Raw genomic sequence first — 19519 nt, forward strand, 5'->3', positions numbered from 1 at the left:
GGTACGTACATTTAAAAAAAAATATCACTGCAGTGATTGGTGTCAACCACGTAATGACACCACCCGTGTTGTGTATTGTGTCATGGACAAAGTAAATAGAAATTATAAGCCTTATGCTATGGGCGCATTAACCCACCGAGCTATCTTGGCGCTTATAAGAGCGCCTCGGGAGGTATTCTAAAGACATACAGACGGAACGGGCGCTGCTGCTTTAACGCCCGAAGGCGCCGGGAGGCAGCGAGTCCAGGGTAGGGGAGACAATGAAAGGCTTGCAGACTGGGGGAGTGGCGGGGAGAGGTCCCCGCCTCGCTTTGCTGCCTCCGTTCTGCCCTCAGGTGAAGCCCTCCCTCCCTCCTCCTCCTCCCCCTGCATGCATTCCGCCTCACATCCTCCCATCACCGGCAGAGCTGCTCTCTGGTCGGCCTTTCATTCAGCAGAGGAAACTGGTTGCCCGGTAGAACCCAAAACAGGAGCCCTCGCACATCAGCTGCGGTGGTACCCTCCCGGCCCTAGCAGGACAGCTCCCACACCACAGTAGAAGAAGGGCATCTCTCATACCACAGCAGCGGAGCTGACCTCGCACCGTAGCAGCGGGGCAGCTTTCACACCACAGCAGCAGAGCGGACCTCGGACCACAGCAGAGAAGGGCAGCTCTCATTCCACAGCAACAGAGCAGACCTCGCCCCGCAGCAACAGAGGAGCGCTCGCACATCAGCTGCAGGGGAGCCCTCCTGTCTCCTGGCCTGGGAGCATCTGGTCCTTGTGGCGCTAGCGCTGCCGGGAGGCGGCTCCGAGCCCCGGCCCGCCATGGGCGGTGAGAGCCGCTGCAGCCACCACCACCACCGCCGCCGCTGAGGCGCCTCTCCCCGCCCGCCCTCTCTATGAGCAGGCTTCTGCGGAGGCAGCATGGCCAAGCAGTACGACGTCCTGTTCCGGCTGCTCCTCATAGGGGACTCCGGCGTGGGCAAGACCTGTCTGCTGTGCAGATTCACCGACAACGAGTTCCACTCGTCGCACATCTCCACCATAGGTAAGGCGTGCCCATTCATTCATCCATCCATTCATTCTCCTAGTCCCGGTGTGTGCCGTAGATGTGCATACTTTCGCCTGTGCTCCCTGAGGGCGCGCTCCCTGTGCATAGCGTGGGCTGTAGACACGTGCATCCATCCATCCATTCATTCAGGGTGCTTTCTGGAATGTGACGTAGAGGTAATACATCTGAATACTAGCATATGTGATGTCCGATGTCTGCATCCTGGCATGTACACGTGCCCTGGGAATGCCCCCATTTACTCATTCATTCATAGTAATTCCAGTATAATAGCGCTTATGCTGTCCCAAAAGCTTTGTAATGGCATATCCCCACTAAGTCATCCATTCATTGTGCTCCAGGTATGTGGTATAGACTTGTTTAATAGTGCTCGTGCCGCCCCCGGGTGCATCCTGGCATGGAGCTGCGCTGAAGCCGTATTCCATCTATCCATCTTTCTTTTATTCGTTCATAGTAGCCCTGGATATATGTATAGCGTTTATGCCGCGCCAAGCCATGCTGGAGGCGATGAAACCGGCACAGGCATCCGGTTGAGACAAACAGCGTCATTGTTGTGGCTTTCCGTGTTTAGTTATGCCGGCTTTGTAACACGTCAGCATGGCCCTACCTTCGGAGCATAATGAAAGGACTGCTTGGCAAAGAGGTGTTCAGTTATAAAGGGATGTGCGTCACATCAATATATTCAATGTATGCAAAATTGCACGAGTATTAATGAATTCAAAAAAGCTTTTATATATGTATTTTTTAATTATGCTCATGATTTGCGTAGCGCTGACATGCCGCCTTTATGTCTCTGTGCAGCCAGGGGCCCAGCGCAGGCCCTTGCGGTGGGGACGGGCGGGGGCGTTCCACCTTTAAGTGCCCCCAGTTCAGCCTCCATACTGAGAATGTGTGTGAGGTATGAGAGTTTCAGTGGCCCCTCAGCTCATCTTGCTGGGGGAGAGGGGTTTACGTCACACCACTATCTGCAGCTAGGTCTGTGATGAGTATCTATATAGTGCCGCGCTACCAAGACCCACGTGATGTCTCCTAGGCGCTTGGCTAGCGAGGAGCTTAGGTACTGGGGTAGGAGGGAGTTAGATGGCATCCTTCCTTTTGTGACAGGTCAGTGTGCGACTAGAGATTTGCAATTTACCACCGCAGGTGTTTTTACAACTTACCTTGCCCTTTTTCGCACGTTGTGTGCCGATACTTATAGCCTGCGTTCATAGGAGGAAAATCTAAAGTACACAAGCAGCTTGTGTTGCTTGTTGTATATTCGATATTGCATTCTGGTAGTTGCAGTTCTGCCTTTGTAAAAAGAGAATCAAAATAAGTGTGCATTGTTTTATATCCTGCATGCACGTTGAATATTGCTTTCTAATGCATCCTACGTCATTTATACCATAAAACCGGGTACGTGTTATTTCATTTTACAAAGTCCTGCATTTGGAGTCCTGCATTTGTAAAATGAAATAACACGTACCCGGTGTTATGGTATAATGACATAGGGTGCATTTTGATACTTATAGTCCTTCATTTGTAAAAGGAAAATCAGCAGAACGTGTACGTTGTGTGTACGATATATCTGTGGGAAGAATATTGCATCCTGGTAGTTGCAGTTCTGCATTTATAAAATGAAAATTAAAGCCACATGTACAGTTTGTATTTTTGTAGCATATCTGTGCTTGGTAGATTTCGCTCTGGTACTTACAGAACCAGAATGAAAATCAAAATTACATGTATTTTTTTATGTCATACCTTCTCATGGGATATTGAATTGTGGAACTTGAATTTCTGCGTTTATAAAAATCAAAACTGCATGTACAGTGTGCATTGTTTTATATAGGACTCCTGCAAGGCAGAGTGCATTCTGGTACTTGCAGTCCTGTATTTATGTGCATATTGGTGTTCTGTTCTGGTATTTTGAAGCCAAGCATTTATAATGGGAATTCAAACCACAAATGACGCTTGTATTGTGTCCTCCCACATCTGTGTGTGGAACGTTCCTTTCCTTCGTATGTTTAGCACGGACAGGGTGCTGGCCATGATTGACTTGTATGTAATGTAGTATGTGCAGATTAGGTGCTGGCGGTTATGTGCGTCTCACTGGTTTAACATTCCGGGCACCCTGCATGCTACATGCCCCACGACGAAGAGAAGGTGGCATTGGGTTTGTGCGCACACTGCCAGGCCAGCAAGGTTTGAGGTGGGTGTGGCGAGAGGCGTACCCACATGTGAAGGGGTGCTCACGCATGCAAGGGCAGTCTGGTGTGTGTACCACCATGGGACGCCCGCTGGTTCATGGGCATACCACTGCTGGAGGGGGGTGGGAAATAAAGTTGGTGGCACCAGGAACTTGGTAACTGGCATCATGTCAGCAGTCCCCTGTAAACGCAAGTATGTGGGCACTACATACAGAGAGTAGGTGGAGTGAGTGGTGGCTACTGAGGAGGCCAAAACACTGTGTCTACAAGTCAAAAACATTTGCTGTCTTCATTTTCTCACCAGTGGCTGATGAAGTTGTGATTCACGTTGAAAAAGAGACTGTAAAATAACTCCTGACCAGGTGTGATGCTTTCGCCCAATCGTGACCTTTTAGCCTTCGCACTTTGCATGAAAATCTAGACCCAGGCCCATAACTGGAAAAGCAAAACTGCATGTCCCAGAATGCAAGGCAATATTGTTTGGGAAACAAGAGTAGTGCCTGGTGTCATGGCATGTGGTCTTCTGGTAGCGCGGCACCACTTCAGAGACCACAAACGCCCGGCCTGGCCCAGGAGAGACCTGGCACAAAGATTACGTCTAAGTTTATTGTCTGGCTCAATTGCATTGTGACGGCGTCATCTATTATACCTATGAACTGGCTCAGTTGCACATGGATGACGTCATCAATTATGGAATTGCCTCATTGTTGCAGACATGGTGATGTCATCAGTGCGGTTTAGGAGACAGCCGGGAAGATCAAGGCCTAGGTACTGCCTGCCAAATGCTGGGCTTTCCAGCTCCCCGGGTCCAGTCCAGCTGAACAGAGCGGGTTCCCACCTTCGTTATAGACGAATCTTGGTGCGTGTGCGATGGGAAGGGTTATAGTAAAGTCTACGGGTTATAGTAAAGTCTACGGGTTATAGTAAAGTCTACGGGTTATAGTAAAGTCTACGGGTTATAGTAAAGTCTACGGGTTATAGTAAAGTCTACTTTTATCATGTTCTCTTCGGCTCCTGCTGCCAGAGCACAATGATAACTGATAATTGTCTCATCAGGGCCGGCTTTAGAACTGGTGACGCCCTGTGCGAAAATGCTTGCTGGCGCCCCCGCCTCCCTTACCCCCCAATGACCACCTCGCCACGGATTCCCTCCCTACCACCATTTGACAATACCCCCCAAGTCTCCATAACCACTGTCTCTTCGATTCATTTTCTTTTATAGTGCCACTCATGTCAGTTTAAGGTGTCAAAACACTTTACATCACACATATGTTGCACGGAGACAATCATACGTGTATAAATCAGTGTATAGGATATGTTACATATGACAGAGGCCTACAAAGGGTAGGAGTCACATGGCATCCTTACTGGTAGGCGCTATAGTTTAAGAGTCCTTGGTCTGAAAAGGCCCAAATTCAGAATTTAAAATGTAACACCATTGTAAGGGGTTTTCTTTAATAATAAGAATTGATTTCTACCCAAATTAACCCTTTTTGCAATATTAGGATATGGAAAGACTGGGCAAAAAACATTTAGCTGTAATATATTCCCTGGCAGTTGACAGTTAATAGCTCACTGCACTATATTAGGATTTTAACTTTTAAACTGCAAGTAACATAAGGATCTCTCTGACAAAAGTGATAACCCATTGACCTATTTATATTCTATGCACTTTGTGTTGTGAATGGGACACGTTCTTTGCAGCAGGCATATTAACCCTCTGCGCTATGATGCGTCAAAGTTCCACTACCAGAGGAAGCTCCGGTCTCTCTCCAGGAAGAACATTAATCACCAGAGTTAAGGTGACATTTTTATTGATGCTTGAAAATTGCTGGGACAAGGAATGTGGCATCTGGGGTCTTTAAAACAATAAATATGAGGCCCCCACCCAAGTCAGCGCCTGGTGCGGTGGCACCGATCGCACCGCCCTAGAGCCGGCCCTGTCTTATTTCATTACTGTTATATTATCAAGTGTAAAATGATGTTCGTAAACCATCCCCACGCCTGTGTGTCCCTCAATTCACAAATGGCCACATTTTTCGAAAACCTGATATTTGATTTAAGGCGTTTAATCGCCCTGTACTTTAGAGCCTTCCGCCGTCCTCACTGCGTGACTTGTGTTCATTCACAAATCCCAGAGAAGGGCAGACGGCAGCCCCCGGAGGGCTCGTGATGTACAGACGCCAGGCAGCACTCCAGCGGGTGCGGGCGGAAGGGCCTCTACGTCACAGGCCGCGCGCAGCCGCTCGCGCCGGGACCGGAATGTTCAAGGATGGGTTGGACGCAGGCATGGCTCAGGCGCCTTAGAAGCCCTGTTTTCATTAAATACGAAGAGCATGTTATAAGGGTTGGGCAAACATTGATTACATTTTGACAGCGCAGTCCGGGCGCTGCCAGGCATCTGTAACAGGGAAAATGTATATTATTCACAAAGGGCTCGAAAGCGGCGCCCTAGCTCTGTATATAATTCCGTAGTGTAACTGGGTACTCGAGGCCTGTATTACAAATACAATCAATATTTAAATGAGGTGTTACGAAGTTCTAACTACTGATGCTGTCTGTGAATTTTTCCTGAAGGAGCCTCTATTTGTATTCCTCCACTGAAACTCAGAGTAGTGGCAAGGGCATTGGTGCAGCAGGTGCTGTGGTACCAGGGCCCAGAGGGGCCCACTGAACCCTGATTACTGTTGTATTTTATCATTCAAACAGCAATCAAGGGGTCCATTTCTTGCCCTGCAGTGACTAGGAGCCATGACACCCTGGCTAGTCTACTGGACACAGGGCCAGACGTGGCCTCAAATATTCAAGGAGGGGGCCATTTACTATTCTAGCTCCAATCTTTGAGTAGAGGTGAAAGTATTTTTGTGAACTTTGCCATAATTTCAGTAAATTGTAGAAGAAAAATGGCTGCCTGTCTGCGCGTACATTTGACGAGTCACCATGCGCGCCTGTTGGCCCTTGACAGACATGGTACTCCAATAATTGGAACACCCATCGATGTGATCGTTCCGGCCCTCAAGTGTTCGAACTGATATTTTAAGCAAGCACTCCTGGCCCTGCCTTGCTGGACTATTCTAGGATTAACCCCCGGCGGAGGACTACACTGACCACTCTACCCAGGATTTAGGTATAAGCCACAGACCGCGGCTGAGAATCATGTGGAGGACATTTAATGACTGGTAAAGCCAGAGGGAGAAGAGCTATAAAGCTATTGGGACATTCCACACATCAAGGGTCAAAGGTTCAACATTAAACTGAGGGACACAATATAATATGACAAACTTTGGAATGTTGAATCAGAAGGTCTGTAGCAGCCATTATTAGCTTGAGTCGCTCCTTTGTCATCAACGGAGCGCTCGACATTTCATTGTTCTTATGGAATTTATATTTTAACTGGGGAGGGCGAAGCCGGGTTGCTTTTTCAATGTATACAACGCATTGCACGCAAATTATTGGCTTTATAGGTTCTAAGCGAGGGGGGGCTTCCCTGGTGAAAATCTGGATTGTAACAATTCTTCTTAATACAAGAACCCATTTTCTCCATCTCTTCTACCGATTAAATTATATTGCGTACCATTCCCACACACCTGTCCACCCATTCACACACACCTGTCCACCCATTCACACACACCTGTCCACCCATTCACACACACACACCTGTCCACCCATTCCCACACACCTGTCCATGGCTGAGAAACGCCTCCGCTTGAACCAACTCTCGCACTAGATAAAGCTTCCTGATGAATGTAAACAGTAGACTCGTTTGCAGGAGCTATGAGTAGCCAATTATCAGGATCAAAGCAAGATTATTCTTCCGTGATTGGTATTTCCACCAGGTACTCGACAGCCCTGCGATGGCTGCATTGTCAGCACTGTTGATTTAATAGCATCTCTCGACCCTACCATGGCTGACGTATAATGACCCCCATTTTGCAGGGTATTCTTGGCCATTTTACAACTGATGTGTAATAATGCATATTTTAACTTGGTACACACAGCCTGTCATGCATAATGTATACAAGCCAATATTTTAACATCTGGCTATAAGTATGTTTTAACAGTGGGAGCCAGTATATGCTGCTATAGGTGGCGTACAGCGAAATGAATCACAAAAGATTATGGGGCAGATCAGCAACACCCGGCGATAATTATCGCTCAGCGCTCTTAGCGTGAGGATAATTATCGCCGGGTAACGTGGATTTTTATCGCTGAGATAGCGTGCTATTAGCAACGCTTATCTCCTCAGCGATAAAAAATCCTAGCGCTAACTGCCTAACGTGAGATTATCGCTGGAAACCCAGCGATAATCTCACGTAGTGTGGCGTTAGCTTGCTGATAGGGACTCACAAACTTAGCCATGATATCCACCTTCCATAGGATATCATGGCTAAGTCAGTCCTGAAGCAGGCGTAAGGAAAGTAGCTACTTTTTCTGCCGCTATGCTTCATAGCGTGGGGCTTGATGATAGGAGAAATGTCGCTTAGCGACATTTCTCCTGTCATGTTAGGTCAGGAACGCCCACTTTGCATCTCATTAGAGATGCAAAGCTGGGCGTTAGGAATCCTGACGCTAAAGCAAGGTTTCACGCGTTAGTGTGGCCTTGCTAATTAGGCGATAACATTATCGCTGCTTTTTCGGCCGAAAACGGCTGCAAAAGCGGCGATAATTTTTTATCGCCAGCTTGTAAATATGCCCCTATGTTACATACTTTTGAGAAAGCAGAAGCAATTTTCATTTTTCGAGTAAACCATGTGCCATGAAGAAGCCCTTTGCTAGCATGAAACGTGTTAGTCTGTTAAATGTCATGAATCCTTGCTCGCCAAATAATAGCTTGACAGAATACATAGGGACTCAGCCCTTTTCCTGAACTTTTGAATCCTCCCTGGTCTCCTTTGAACCAAATCAACTCGGCTCCAGCAGTGAAATAGTCCCACTGTGAGGTCGAGGAGGCAAACTATCAAGAGGCGGTGTGAATGACGTACTCCTTGAGCTGTCCTAGAACTGATAGTCAAGATAATTTACATTTATGCATTGGTGACTAGTATAGGTTCAGGATGGTGAGATCATAGTTTGATTACAAGGATATCCAGATACAATATATCTGCGTACAGTGATTCTATATAGAACTCATTTGCATAGCCAGCAGTTATGCTGCATGCACATCTGGCATTGGTCTGAAACTCTTGGACACCCCTGATTTACAGGGTACACCATGAAGTAGCCAATGCATATGTAACAGCGTAATAACATTGTTCTGTGTAGCAACAGGGTTCTGTATCTGACATGTGAGAAATTGTATGTTTAATGGATTATGAGTGTGTTGTCATAGAGATGGCATATTAAAAGCTGTTTAAAAATGTGTTTCTTAAGGAGTTAGACCAGGGACCGCCATTGGCTTTTCATAGCTACCTCTGTCTGTTGTCATAGAGATGCCACAAGGTTAACGGCATTTCAGAAAGTACAGAGGGTACTCCAGGTGCTGGCATAAATGACATACTTGAAACTGTATTTTTCCAAAGATGTTGTGGACACTGTGACTAAGACATCCTAATCCCCTTTGTGTCTGAAAGTTATTTTTAAAAAAGTGTTATGATGCAGCAGTGCTCCACGTCACAGCGTTTTTTTGCACACCAGCTGCTGTACAACATGCCTGAAATAAAAAAAAAAAGGCTATGACACATCCAGAGTTGAGTGCGTCATAGCCCTTTCATTTTATTTACTGTGCAACATAGTTAATAAAGCCAATAGATCTCGCATAGGTGAGGCCTATTGGTTTTGCCAATGCTTGTTTTCCTAGGTATGTTCCTGTTTAAAGGGGCCATCAGTGCAGAGAGAAAAACCGGTTCCGTTTACCTGACCCTTTATCTCTAGCAGTCACCAACAATAGACATTCTGGAATGTTGCTTTCTGCTCGGGTTTTAAGACCTATTGTGATGTCATTCACCTGATGGTCCCTTTAAAGCACTCAGCAGCAATCAGCCCCGCTATTGTGTATTGAAATGGATGGTATCGGGCCACACACAGGTTTTTTCACAAGCTTCTTTTTGTATAACGTTCAGTAGTACTACAACTACACAGGGGCGTAACACGGGCCCCCGCAGCCCCCGCGGTGCAGGGGGGCCCCCAAGCTCCCAGGGAATGGTGAACACTTACTCTAAAATGGGAGGGGTTTAGTGAGGGGTAAGCAGTGGTTTGGGGAGCGGCATGCAAATACAAACCTCAAAAGAGAAAGCCCATTGACCCTCACTAACTGCCCTTCAAACCTCACTACAGCCTAAAATGGCCCAAAACAGTATTAAATGTACTCAAGACCAGCCTTGGAATATGGCCAGCCCCACACATGGCCACTTGCTTGAATTTTAAATTTATATATAGATATGTGTAAAGTGTTAAAAGTTACAGTATTTTTTTAATTTAAATTGTTAAATGTTTGTTTGAACTTTTAATAATAACTAGGTTCAATACAACGTACTGCATTACAATAAAAATCATAATGAGCGTGGAATAAAAAAAAGGTATTTTAAATAATAATTATGCATTAATATATCATTTAAATATGTAACAAAAGATATTTGAGCTAATTTGCTCTAGGTTCTTAATTATTTTAAAGTTATTTTACATTTTTAGTTTACAATAAAACATTTTTTTATTTTTCTTTAATTATTATTCAACTTTATTATTTTTACCTATACTGTACTATAGGGATATCTACGCCCCGGTTGTGAAGACCCCGCCTACTTGTGAATGGTCACTTGTAGCAATTTGACACTCATAAATCCTGCTTTTGCTGATTTTGCACCCAAGTTTAATGGAGAGGAGACATGCAAGCCTGCACATAGTAGCAAATTTACCTTCCGAAATGGTAAATAGCTAAAAAGTGTAAAGTCACTAGTAGATGCTGTAGTTAGTAAGCTTACACATAAATTAATCTACACCTGTACATTTACCTTTGTGAATAGGCCTCAACTTCAGAAACTCCTGAGGCGACTACCCCAACACCTGCAAGAATATCCTGACCTGTTTTGTGCCATTAAGACGACTACTGACCGAAGTAGCATCCTGTTCATTAAGAGGAATTTAGAGATTCTCTACCCCGTGAGACAGGCTTCTACGGGGTTTTTCTGAGAGTCCTATTTAAAGGCTCAATTGTAGATATCTAATCAGCTGCCATTTCAGCAGTCGCGAGCACTGGACTGAGTGTCCCTTCCTTGTCGTCCATTCAGGGTGTCCAAGACAAGAATGTCTGCTGTAAGTGGTTCTATAAATACTAGGAACATTGCAATGGCTAGGTCTTGTGTGGGAGAGACTGTCTTCAATAACACTGTCATGGAGGTGGGAGAGGGGCTTGCATACTGGTCGCTGTTACACGAGGAGATGAGTAACCATGAAAGGGACAGTTCTGGTGCACAGATGGAGGTGAACAAGGCAAGAAGTTGACTTTCAAGAAATGTCGGGAGGTAGACGTGGAAGTCAAGCTTGGCTGAAAACAAGGGGTCTATAGAGGCAAGCTGGGTGCTTTTTAGGTCTCGCCTGACCTAGCGCATGCGCTGCTCTGGCGAGACTTTTTGTGAGGGCTTAAAGTGCTACCACTGTAGCCTAGAGCTACAGTGCATGTGCGCGGGTGCGCATGCCTCACTTTCGCGGCCGCACGGCAGCTTTGATGTTTGATCGCGATCACTTTCACTTTCGCGGCCTCATTGATGTTCTACCTGAGCCAGTTTTTTTTTTTCTTCCTGTTTATTACTTCTATGTAGTAATGGTGGCACCTGTGCGCCGCCATTACTACAGAGAAGTAATAAACAGAAACAATCATTGGCATAGCCGATAGGTCTCGCTTTTGGGACCTTATAAGTATTTAGTTATGCAACTGTTGCATGGCTAAACACTTATAAGGTCCCAAAAGCGAGACCTATTGGCTATGCCAATGCTTGTTAGGGAAGGGACCAGTCATGAGGGACTTTTCGAGAAAGGTAGCTGAGCAAAGTCCGCATATTGTAACTACCTCGACTGCCAAACGATTGTCTTTGTCTGTATATCTGCATGTACATCAATCAAACGATCTCGCATTATATGTAAAGCGCTCTGATATCTTCGGGTCTAGCTTGCGCAATATAAAACCTATAATTAAATAAAGAATGGAAGAGGATCGATGTACTGGATGAATTGGACCTAGAAACAGAATTTCGGCTGAGCAATCGGAATCCTGACGACTAATCTGAATTTCGAATAAGTAAACGGTATGGTTTGCACTTCATAGGGCAATATAGGTCAATGGGCAGTAGACCTTTTCATTCCACCAATCATATTTCAGGACCCTAAAGACCAGATGGATTTCCAAAGGTTTGGGTGAATCACTCTTTCTCATTGGTCAAAGCACAACCTTTAGGATGTTCATATTGTTTATATTCATAATTCACCCACTCCCAGTAATGGAGGAATCCATTATGGCAGTGATTCATAAACTGTGTCCCTGGACCCCATAGGGTCCACAATGCCTATGCAGGGGGTCTGCGACTACTTAGAAAATTAAATAATATTAGCAGATTAATAAAGTAGATGCACATAAAAATTCGAAAGTGTTAAAACTGTATATGTAAAGTAATTTGAAACTGGAAGCCAAAAATTCAGTTGTTGTTCTTAGCGTGAATGGGGGGAGCAGCCCAAGTACAGCAAACAGTAGGATCCCCAGTTGGTAGCCGCAACTGAAGGCCCATGAACCAACAAAAAGAGAGGATGCTTTGGGGCAAAAAAAGACTTCAGGCCACATGTACGGGAGTTCGAAATAGCGAGTTCCTGATTGTGATATCCTGCAAATTGCAATATCAAAATCGCTATTTCAATTGTATGAAACTCTTTTGAGTTTCATTTGCGATTCCCAGTGGGTCGCAAATAGAACAACCTCATGAATATTAAAGGGGTAGGTCTCGGTTTGTGACCCATTGGGAATCACTAAAATCATGGGGATGGTGGCCTGCTGGGGTCAGCAGAACATCATGTCTGTGATTGCTTTTAAATAAAGAAATCTTTTTTTATTTTATTTTAAATGCAGCCTGTTTTCCTTAAAGGAAAACAGGATGCCTTTTAAAAACAAAAATGAAACGTTTAAGTTTCATTTTTTAAGAGTAAGCAGTGGTCCGTGAGACCTCTGCCTGATCTTAAAAAATGATTTAACAAACATTCACAAACCCCTTCCCAGATGCGAGTGGGTGACCACCAAATTCAATTTGGTGGTAGAATGCAAATGTTTTGAGACCGCATTTCGATCGCAAGACATTCATACATACCACTGCGATTCGGTATGAGGAAGGGACGCTCGCAACATGGCCATTTTTAATGCCGAATAGCAAACCATTATTGCGAATTGATAACAGGTTACCGAATCGCTATTTGGGTTTGGTACATGTCAAGATGCCTTCTTTGCTTTCGCAAATGGTCCGAATCTGCGAATTGGCCGGTTTGCGACCTCACAAAGGCTTCGCTTACGTGGCCCTAAGTGATATGCAAGAGTCTACATATCAGTTTGTATTTTAGAAGTAAACAACACTTTGAAAAGCTTTGACCATAACATTAAAATTTTGATTTTTGTAGATTTGTTTGTTTGTTTGTTTTGTGAATTAAAGACGATATCATACTTTGTATATGTTTGGAGAATACTTGTTTCTGTAGTTTTGTGTATTTTTTAAGGTTCAAATCGTAGAAATTGCCTATGCTGTTGTCCTTGAACTCAAACAATGATTCGGTGTGGGGTCCACAGAACTCAAAAGGTTAAGAACCGCTGCTTTACAGGGATGTATTTGACTGCAGAAGTTGTAAGCAGGTGTTCCAGCTGACCGATTGTTGCGCTGAAAAGGTGTACTTGGTAGAGTCACCCTTTGTATGGTGGAACTTTATATAGCTGTGTTTAAGATTGCTTTTGGATGTGAGTTGACCATAAGGTAACATCACAAGGGAGGTTGTAAGGACAGTAATGCCAGATCTTGAATATTACATCACACATAAGAGTGGGTGCAACCCCCTGCTTGTTTCCGAAAGCCATGAATACTGACAGCCATATTGTCATTGCGTTTGAGACATATGAAGAAACACATACACCTTGTGTTAAAGATGATAGCTATGGAATGATAGACTCCCAGAGGACGGGTGGAAATGTCCTTTCCTGTGATGCACATGCGTAGTAGCGGGTTTACGGTTTCTATTAACTATATTGTATCGGGCTTCTCCCGACTCTGCACATACAAATGTTCCCGAGGGATGAGTGGAGGCGCTCACACAGATAATTGTTACAAAGTTGTTACATCTTGGAGCAGACCAAGTAAGTTGTGTCTAGGACTGGTCTAACTAGGCCATGGCTATCCATTACCAGTCAGGAATACACAACAATTGATCATTCTATAACAGTTGCTCTCTAGAACAATAATATCTTTATTTTGAAGTATAAATTAAAAAAAACAATTTTCAACTTTTTCGCCCAGAATCATTATTGCAAACCCCACCTCTGCCCGACCTTGTTTAAATCTCAAACCTTGTAGATGTTGCCAGATACTAGGGGGGCACTGTGGAAGCGACGGTGCAGAGACGAAGACTTCAGAAGGAAGCCATTTGTTTTATGTTTCACAATATGTCAAAAACCTCTTGTAACTTGCCCATCGAGAGCTGTACTTGAGGATGGTTTTGCACACCGTAACAAAAAAGCACCTCTTCCAAGTTCCTCCCGATATTCAGGTCAGCTGCAGTGTTCAGCCCAGGCCTGGCAGCGATGCCAAGCTCGGATCTCAGTGTAACTTTAGGCATGGGAGCCATTTTTCGCCAGAACAAACGTAACATTTTGTCTTATTTTTCTCGTATCTGGTTCTATAAGTCCTCAGTTGAGCCCATGAAATACCACCGGACATCTTTACCCTTGTATTCCACACTGGATAGGATGTGGTCTAACAACTACAGCAGTCTGCCTCGAGGCTGGGGAACCGGGTTCGAGTCTCGGCAACGACGCTCAACATCTGTGATTTTGGGCAAATCACTGAATCTGCCCAAGAAAATGAATGTGTACCTCACGTAACGCAACTGGTGTTCATGTAACTGATCGGGTCAAGTTCGCGCTATGTAAAACTGCAGCATAAAAACACAAACCTCAAAATATGCAACCACCCTATCCGGAAGACATGTCCACCCCCTGGAAGTCAATTAAGAGAATTAATAGCTGCATAGTTTGCTTTTATAAATACTTATTTTGCATTTAAATATGACATGGTTAAAAAGAAATAACATCTTATTTTGGCTGTGGTGAAAGTGGTATGATGGCTGACTTTGCGATTTATTGAGCTGCCAGCCTCTTGTTTCAGGCATGGATTTTTCGCTACTTTTAATATAATTCGAGCCAGGCAGTGCATTTCCTGCTGACTGCGAAGTGCTTCCAGGTGGCCCCTGTGTTGTCCTTCTCAAGTCCCCTCCCCTTACAGTGATTTATTACACGGGATCTTTTGTGCATGGAGCAAAAACGCTTTGAAGGATCTCTGTAAAGTGAAACTATTTAGGGATGCTTTTTTTGACTAGAATAAGTGACACCAAAAAGCAAATAAAGCTTAAACCATGAAAGAATTCTCAATTGTCTTGAAGAGTAAAGGTGTGTTTTCAGCATGACCAAAACGTGCCAAATTGCCACAAAGAGAAATGCCAGTGTTACATTCTATCCCCCCAACCTATGTGAATAGTGGCCTCGTGGCCTGTGTCACCTGCGACACCTTCAGACGGTTCTGTGCTTGCAAACAAAGAGCTTTGAAATCTGGGACGTGTAGTTTTCACTTTATCCTCATAAGTATAGGTTTAACAATATCCGTACACAAAGTGCTAATGGCGAGAATACCCAGGGCTGGCTGGAGGTGTCACACATGAAATGTGGCACATGGGTGTGTGCACCATTTGTACACCATCCCATGACCCTATAATGTACTCAGCCCAGTACCCGTCCACTGTAGTTCATTCAGCCCTCCCTGCTGCACAGCTCCTACTGCTGCATTCTGGCACCCGCCCCCTTTGGTATGACCCCCGGTGCTCCCCTGAGGTGCTCCCCCGAGGCGCATTACTTGGGTGTTTCTGTATAAATCACTCTTTATACCGTCTGGTGTACCTCTCCCTGTGCGTCCCTTCCCCAATTTCCTTGATACCCTGAAACCGGTCCTAGGATGCTTGTTTCCGGTCCTTGGAGGACCTGGCTTGGCAGTTCGGGCTGGACTGTTCCCATGAGGCACAGGGTCAAGACTGATTTGCATATGGCTGGGTCTAAACTGGGGTGGCATGGTGAGCAAAAGAATGATGGACTTAACCCAGATCTCTTGACTGGGAGTAAATGTTTTGATTTGTTCTGCATTCCATCAATCAATTGTGTGTCTTTTGCTTTCTCACCCTAAGTGTGCCAGGTATGCCCAGACGTGGGTCCCGGGCTCACTGTGCCACTGGAATCAAACTATACTGGCTGAAGAGGGGTGAAACCCTGAAACCGATCCTAGGATACTTGTTTCCAGTCCAGGGAGGACCTGGCTTGGCAGTTCGGGCTGGACTATTCCCATCAGGCACAGGGTCAAGACTGATTTGCATATGGCTGGGTCTAAACTGGGGTGGCATGGTGAGCAAAAGAATGATGGATTTAACCCAGATCTCTTGACTGGGGGTGAATGTTTTGATTTGTTCTGCATTCCGTCAATCAATTGTGTGTCTTTTCCCTGCTCCACATGGTCATGTTTGATGCCTGTGTGTTTGTTGCCCTGTGTGCATGGGTGTCTCTTAATTGACTGCATGAAAATTAGTCTGTGTTTTGGACTGTGTGCTCTTTGTTTGCACGTGAAGCTGGATGTTACCTGCCTCGCAGCATGTTTTATACAAAAGCCATACCTATTGGCTTTGACAGGTTACAGGATAATGAGGTGGTCACTGTGACTCCCATGTAGCAGTGGGCGTCACCGGATTCCAGTCCCGTTGCCACATACACTTACCATCGCTGGGCCTCAATTACTTTGGGGCCTATTCACAAACTGCATTTTGTAGTACGTTTAGTAGTTATAAAATAGTACGAAAATGCAACTGAATGAATCCCGGCACTCATACATTTTTGTAATAATAAATATGTAACCTTGATAAGTTTTACACCATTATGGAGAATGTGTAATAATTGTTACAGTGATGCTTTTAGCTTGCATGTTTAAAAAAATCTTTTTTGTATGTAATAAATTGATGATATTTTGTTCAAAGAAACTTTGTCCAAATCCATCTCTGGGTTCCTACTTGTGATCGAACAGACGTTTTCCATATTGATGTAAAACTTATCAAGGTTACATATGTGTTATTCCAAAAATGTATGGCTGACGGGATTCATTCAGTTGCATTTTGGTATACTGGGACCTTCTCAGGCTCCAGTGTCTTTTTCCACCCATGGTAGTGGGGTGCTAGTAATCCTGAGTGGCACCCCAAACTACCTGACTGTTTATTATTACGTATAAATTCACATTTAAATTTGTTAGCCCTGTGTATATTTAAATAATTCTTTGATGTTCGACCCGTCTATACACTACTACCATTTGTGTTGTATAAAATAGTACGACTCTGGTACAAAATGCTATTCACTACCCTATGTATGGAGGCCTCGGCCTCTCCTGTCATTTATATGCGGAGAGCTCGCCCCAACTAAGGGCAGCTCCACGCATGTAGAGGTACGTTTTAGTAGTAAATGTGTGAGGAGTGGTGTGGAGTGGCTGAAAAATGGCGAATGCTTACTATGAAATCTCAGGGGTTAAGGAAGGAGAAGGGAGGGCTTTAGAGGAGGACATGCACCCTCCTACAAAAAATGTAAGCCTGTTCCTAGTCACAAGCTGCACTTCGAAAGTTACCACATCCAACGAAGGTAAATAAATTCCAGCTCGGTCCACGAGTACGTATAGAAACCACTGGTACTGCAACACTCTCTTATAGAAAATAATGAAGGTAGTAAATTAAGATAGAACCCATAAGAAATGTTGTTTTAATTAATTAATTTATTTCAACCTTTTAAAAATATGTAAAAAAAATTAGCTTATTGTTAAGAATATGTAGATATATAACTAATATTTTATTTTAAAATATTTAATCTTTTTTAATCAAACAAAAAGATAACTTTACTTTTTTAAATTTAAAATAATTCTGCACACAACTTTTGGTAACATTTAATACATAATCAACATTTTACTTTCAGTGGCTATTTTAAAAAAAAATCTTTAAAAAAATTATTTAAATGAATGCAATAGTTTATAGCACTGTAGCATTTTTAAAATTGTATTCTTAAATGTAAAATATATAAAATGATTTGACATTAAGATGCATCATAAAAATCTTTTAGCAAATGTTTTTGTTAAATATTTTTTTTCACTTCTCCCCATAGCTTAGCATAAAGAGATTGCTGCCGCGGTGGCAGAGACCTCCGCCTATGTGTAAAAAGCTACTTGTAGTAACATTATACTGGTAAATGATCCTCCCTCCTATGAATTCAAGAGGTGGTAACATGTAAATGTACATGTAATTGTCAATTTACACTTGTAAGTGATCAATCAATCAGTTAATTTGTAAAGCGCACTACTTACCCGCCACGGTTTCAAGGCGCTGAGGGAGGGGAGGGGTGTTGCTGCTACTGGTCGAAAAGCCAGGTCTTGAGTCAAGTGATGAATTGTAGCTTGTAGTAACTTTGCTGTAAGGTGTTCTAGTAAATTTGCACGTGTAGGTTTACCTTTGTGAATACGCCCCTTTTTTAAAGTCATTAAGATCATAATTATGATGTTTTAATTCACATAATGGAAAATCTCCCTTCGGATCCCACTTGGGGTGCAGTCGACTGAAGCTGAATCGTCTTCACAGAACCTGTACGGGGACGGCGCCTGGTGGGCAATAGGCCGCAGGTGAGGATATCCGGAATCGGATGCCGTCTCCTAGGCAGTGTTGCATTTATGCTGGAGCCATCGTCACTCATTTTTGGGGGCTGTGACTTATTTTTCATCATCAGACTTTAATCTAGAGCAAGAGTCAGAGAAAGGCGGAAAATGAATGAGAATGAGCCAGTGAAAGATGGGAAAACAGTGACCATGTGAGAAAGCAGGGATGAAAAGGAGCTCTCTAGGGTGAGATAAAGAGACGAGAAGTATTGGGCGGGAAGAAAGAGGCTGGACGTTGAGTGATGACTAGGCAGCCTTGGTCATCAATAACCCTGGCATTGGGATGCGGCTCCTAAAAAACCTTGGGATTCAGCACTTTTCATTATTATTGTTTTTATACAAATTAAGCGCTGCATTCGGGCCAATGTTGGTCCCTCAACAAAGTGAACCCGAAGGTTCTGTCCTTGCTGGCTCTGAATGTCGACAGTTCACTTCTCGTTTCATTCCTATACAGAAACCAGTGGTCCATCAATAATTCAGAGGCTGGGAGTCTGCAGAAGGAGGAAACATGAGAGAGAGAGAGAGAGGCATGGTTCATCCATGTCTGGGTCCCATCTTCTGCCCGCCCATCAGGGATGCTTGAAATATTCATGTTTCAATGTTTCTGGCCGAGGCGGGCCTCTCGTGAGAAACAGCAGCACCATTATTTCTACAGATCTGTAATAATGGCAGAGGGAAATAGCACTATATGATATATTAGTCTACAAGAGAGTACAGTGGGTTAAGAAATTGCTGCCTAGATCTGTGTGCAACCGATACCAGACCGCGCTATAACCCGGGCGGGTATCCCTGGCGCTGAGCAGGCGTGAGTCTAGCCACACCAAGGGCCCACTGGCTCTACTCACAGAGCCAGGCTTGCTCCGTTGACATTTGCTCCATCATTGGAAGATGTAGGAATGTACCGGAGAGCTTAAATCATGGTATGGTGGCTTGTTTTCAGCTGCTGAGTTGAGGGATACCGCCTCTGTTACGTAAGCACAAGCGACACATTTTAGTTTGTGTGCATGCTATTCAATCAATATCAGTGCCAATGTTTCTATTTTAGAAAGTACAATACTGTCTAGTGATTGGTTTTTGGCAGGCTTTCGTCTTTACATGCAGGGGGCACTGCAATCTACCATGGTTGTCTTGAAATACGGATTTTCCTTTTTTCTCCTTCTCAAAAAGTCAGCCAGCTTGGAGACCCCCTACACATCCCACCCTCTCACTGATCTCACCGATGAATACTACTCTGAGGAGACCTCCACCTCTGCTGCACCCACCTTGAGGTGCCACCCTCACCTTCATCTTTGGTGGCCTCCGCTATAGCGAGGGAGTTAGTGGAGGCCGACCAA

General features: G+C 44.4%; 1 protein-coding gene across 1 annotated transcript in view; it reads left to right on the forward strand.

Annotated features, from left to right (window-relative positions):
- The first annotated feature begins 226 nt into the window (after positions 1-226).
- Positions 227-19519, forward strand: part of RAB15 (RAB15, member RAS oncogene family) — a 355439-nt gene continuing 336146 nt past the window's right edge. Inside the window, exon 1 of the mRNA XM_085627227.1 lies at positions 227-1030. Coding sequence (XP_085483353.1) covers positions 907-1030 — 124 coding nt within the window. The 5' untranslated portion in view covers positions 227-906. The remainder of the gene's footprint in view (positions 1031-19519) is intronic.

This window comes from Triturus cristatus, chromosome 9 (assembly GCF_964204655.1).
Source record: "Triturus cristatus chromosome 9, aTriCri1.1, whole genome shotgun sequence".
Classification (NCBI taxonomy): Eukaryota; Metazoa; Chordata; class Amphibia; order Caudata; family Salamandridae; genus Triturus; species Triturus cristatus.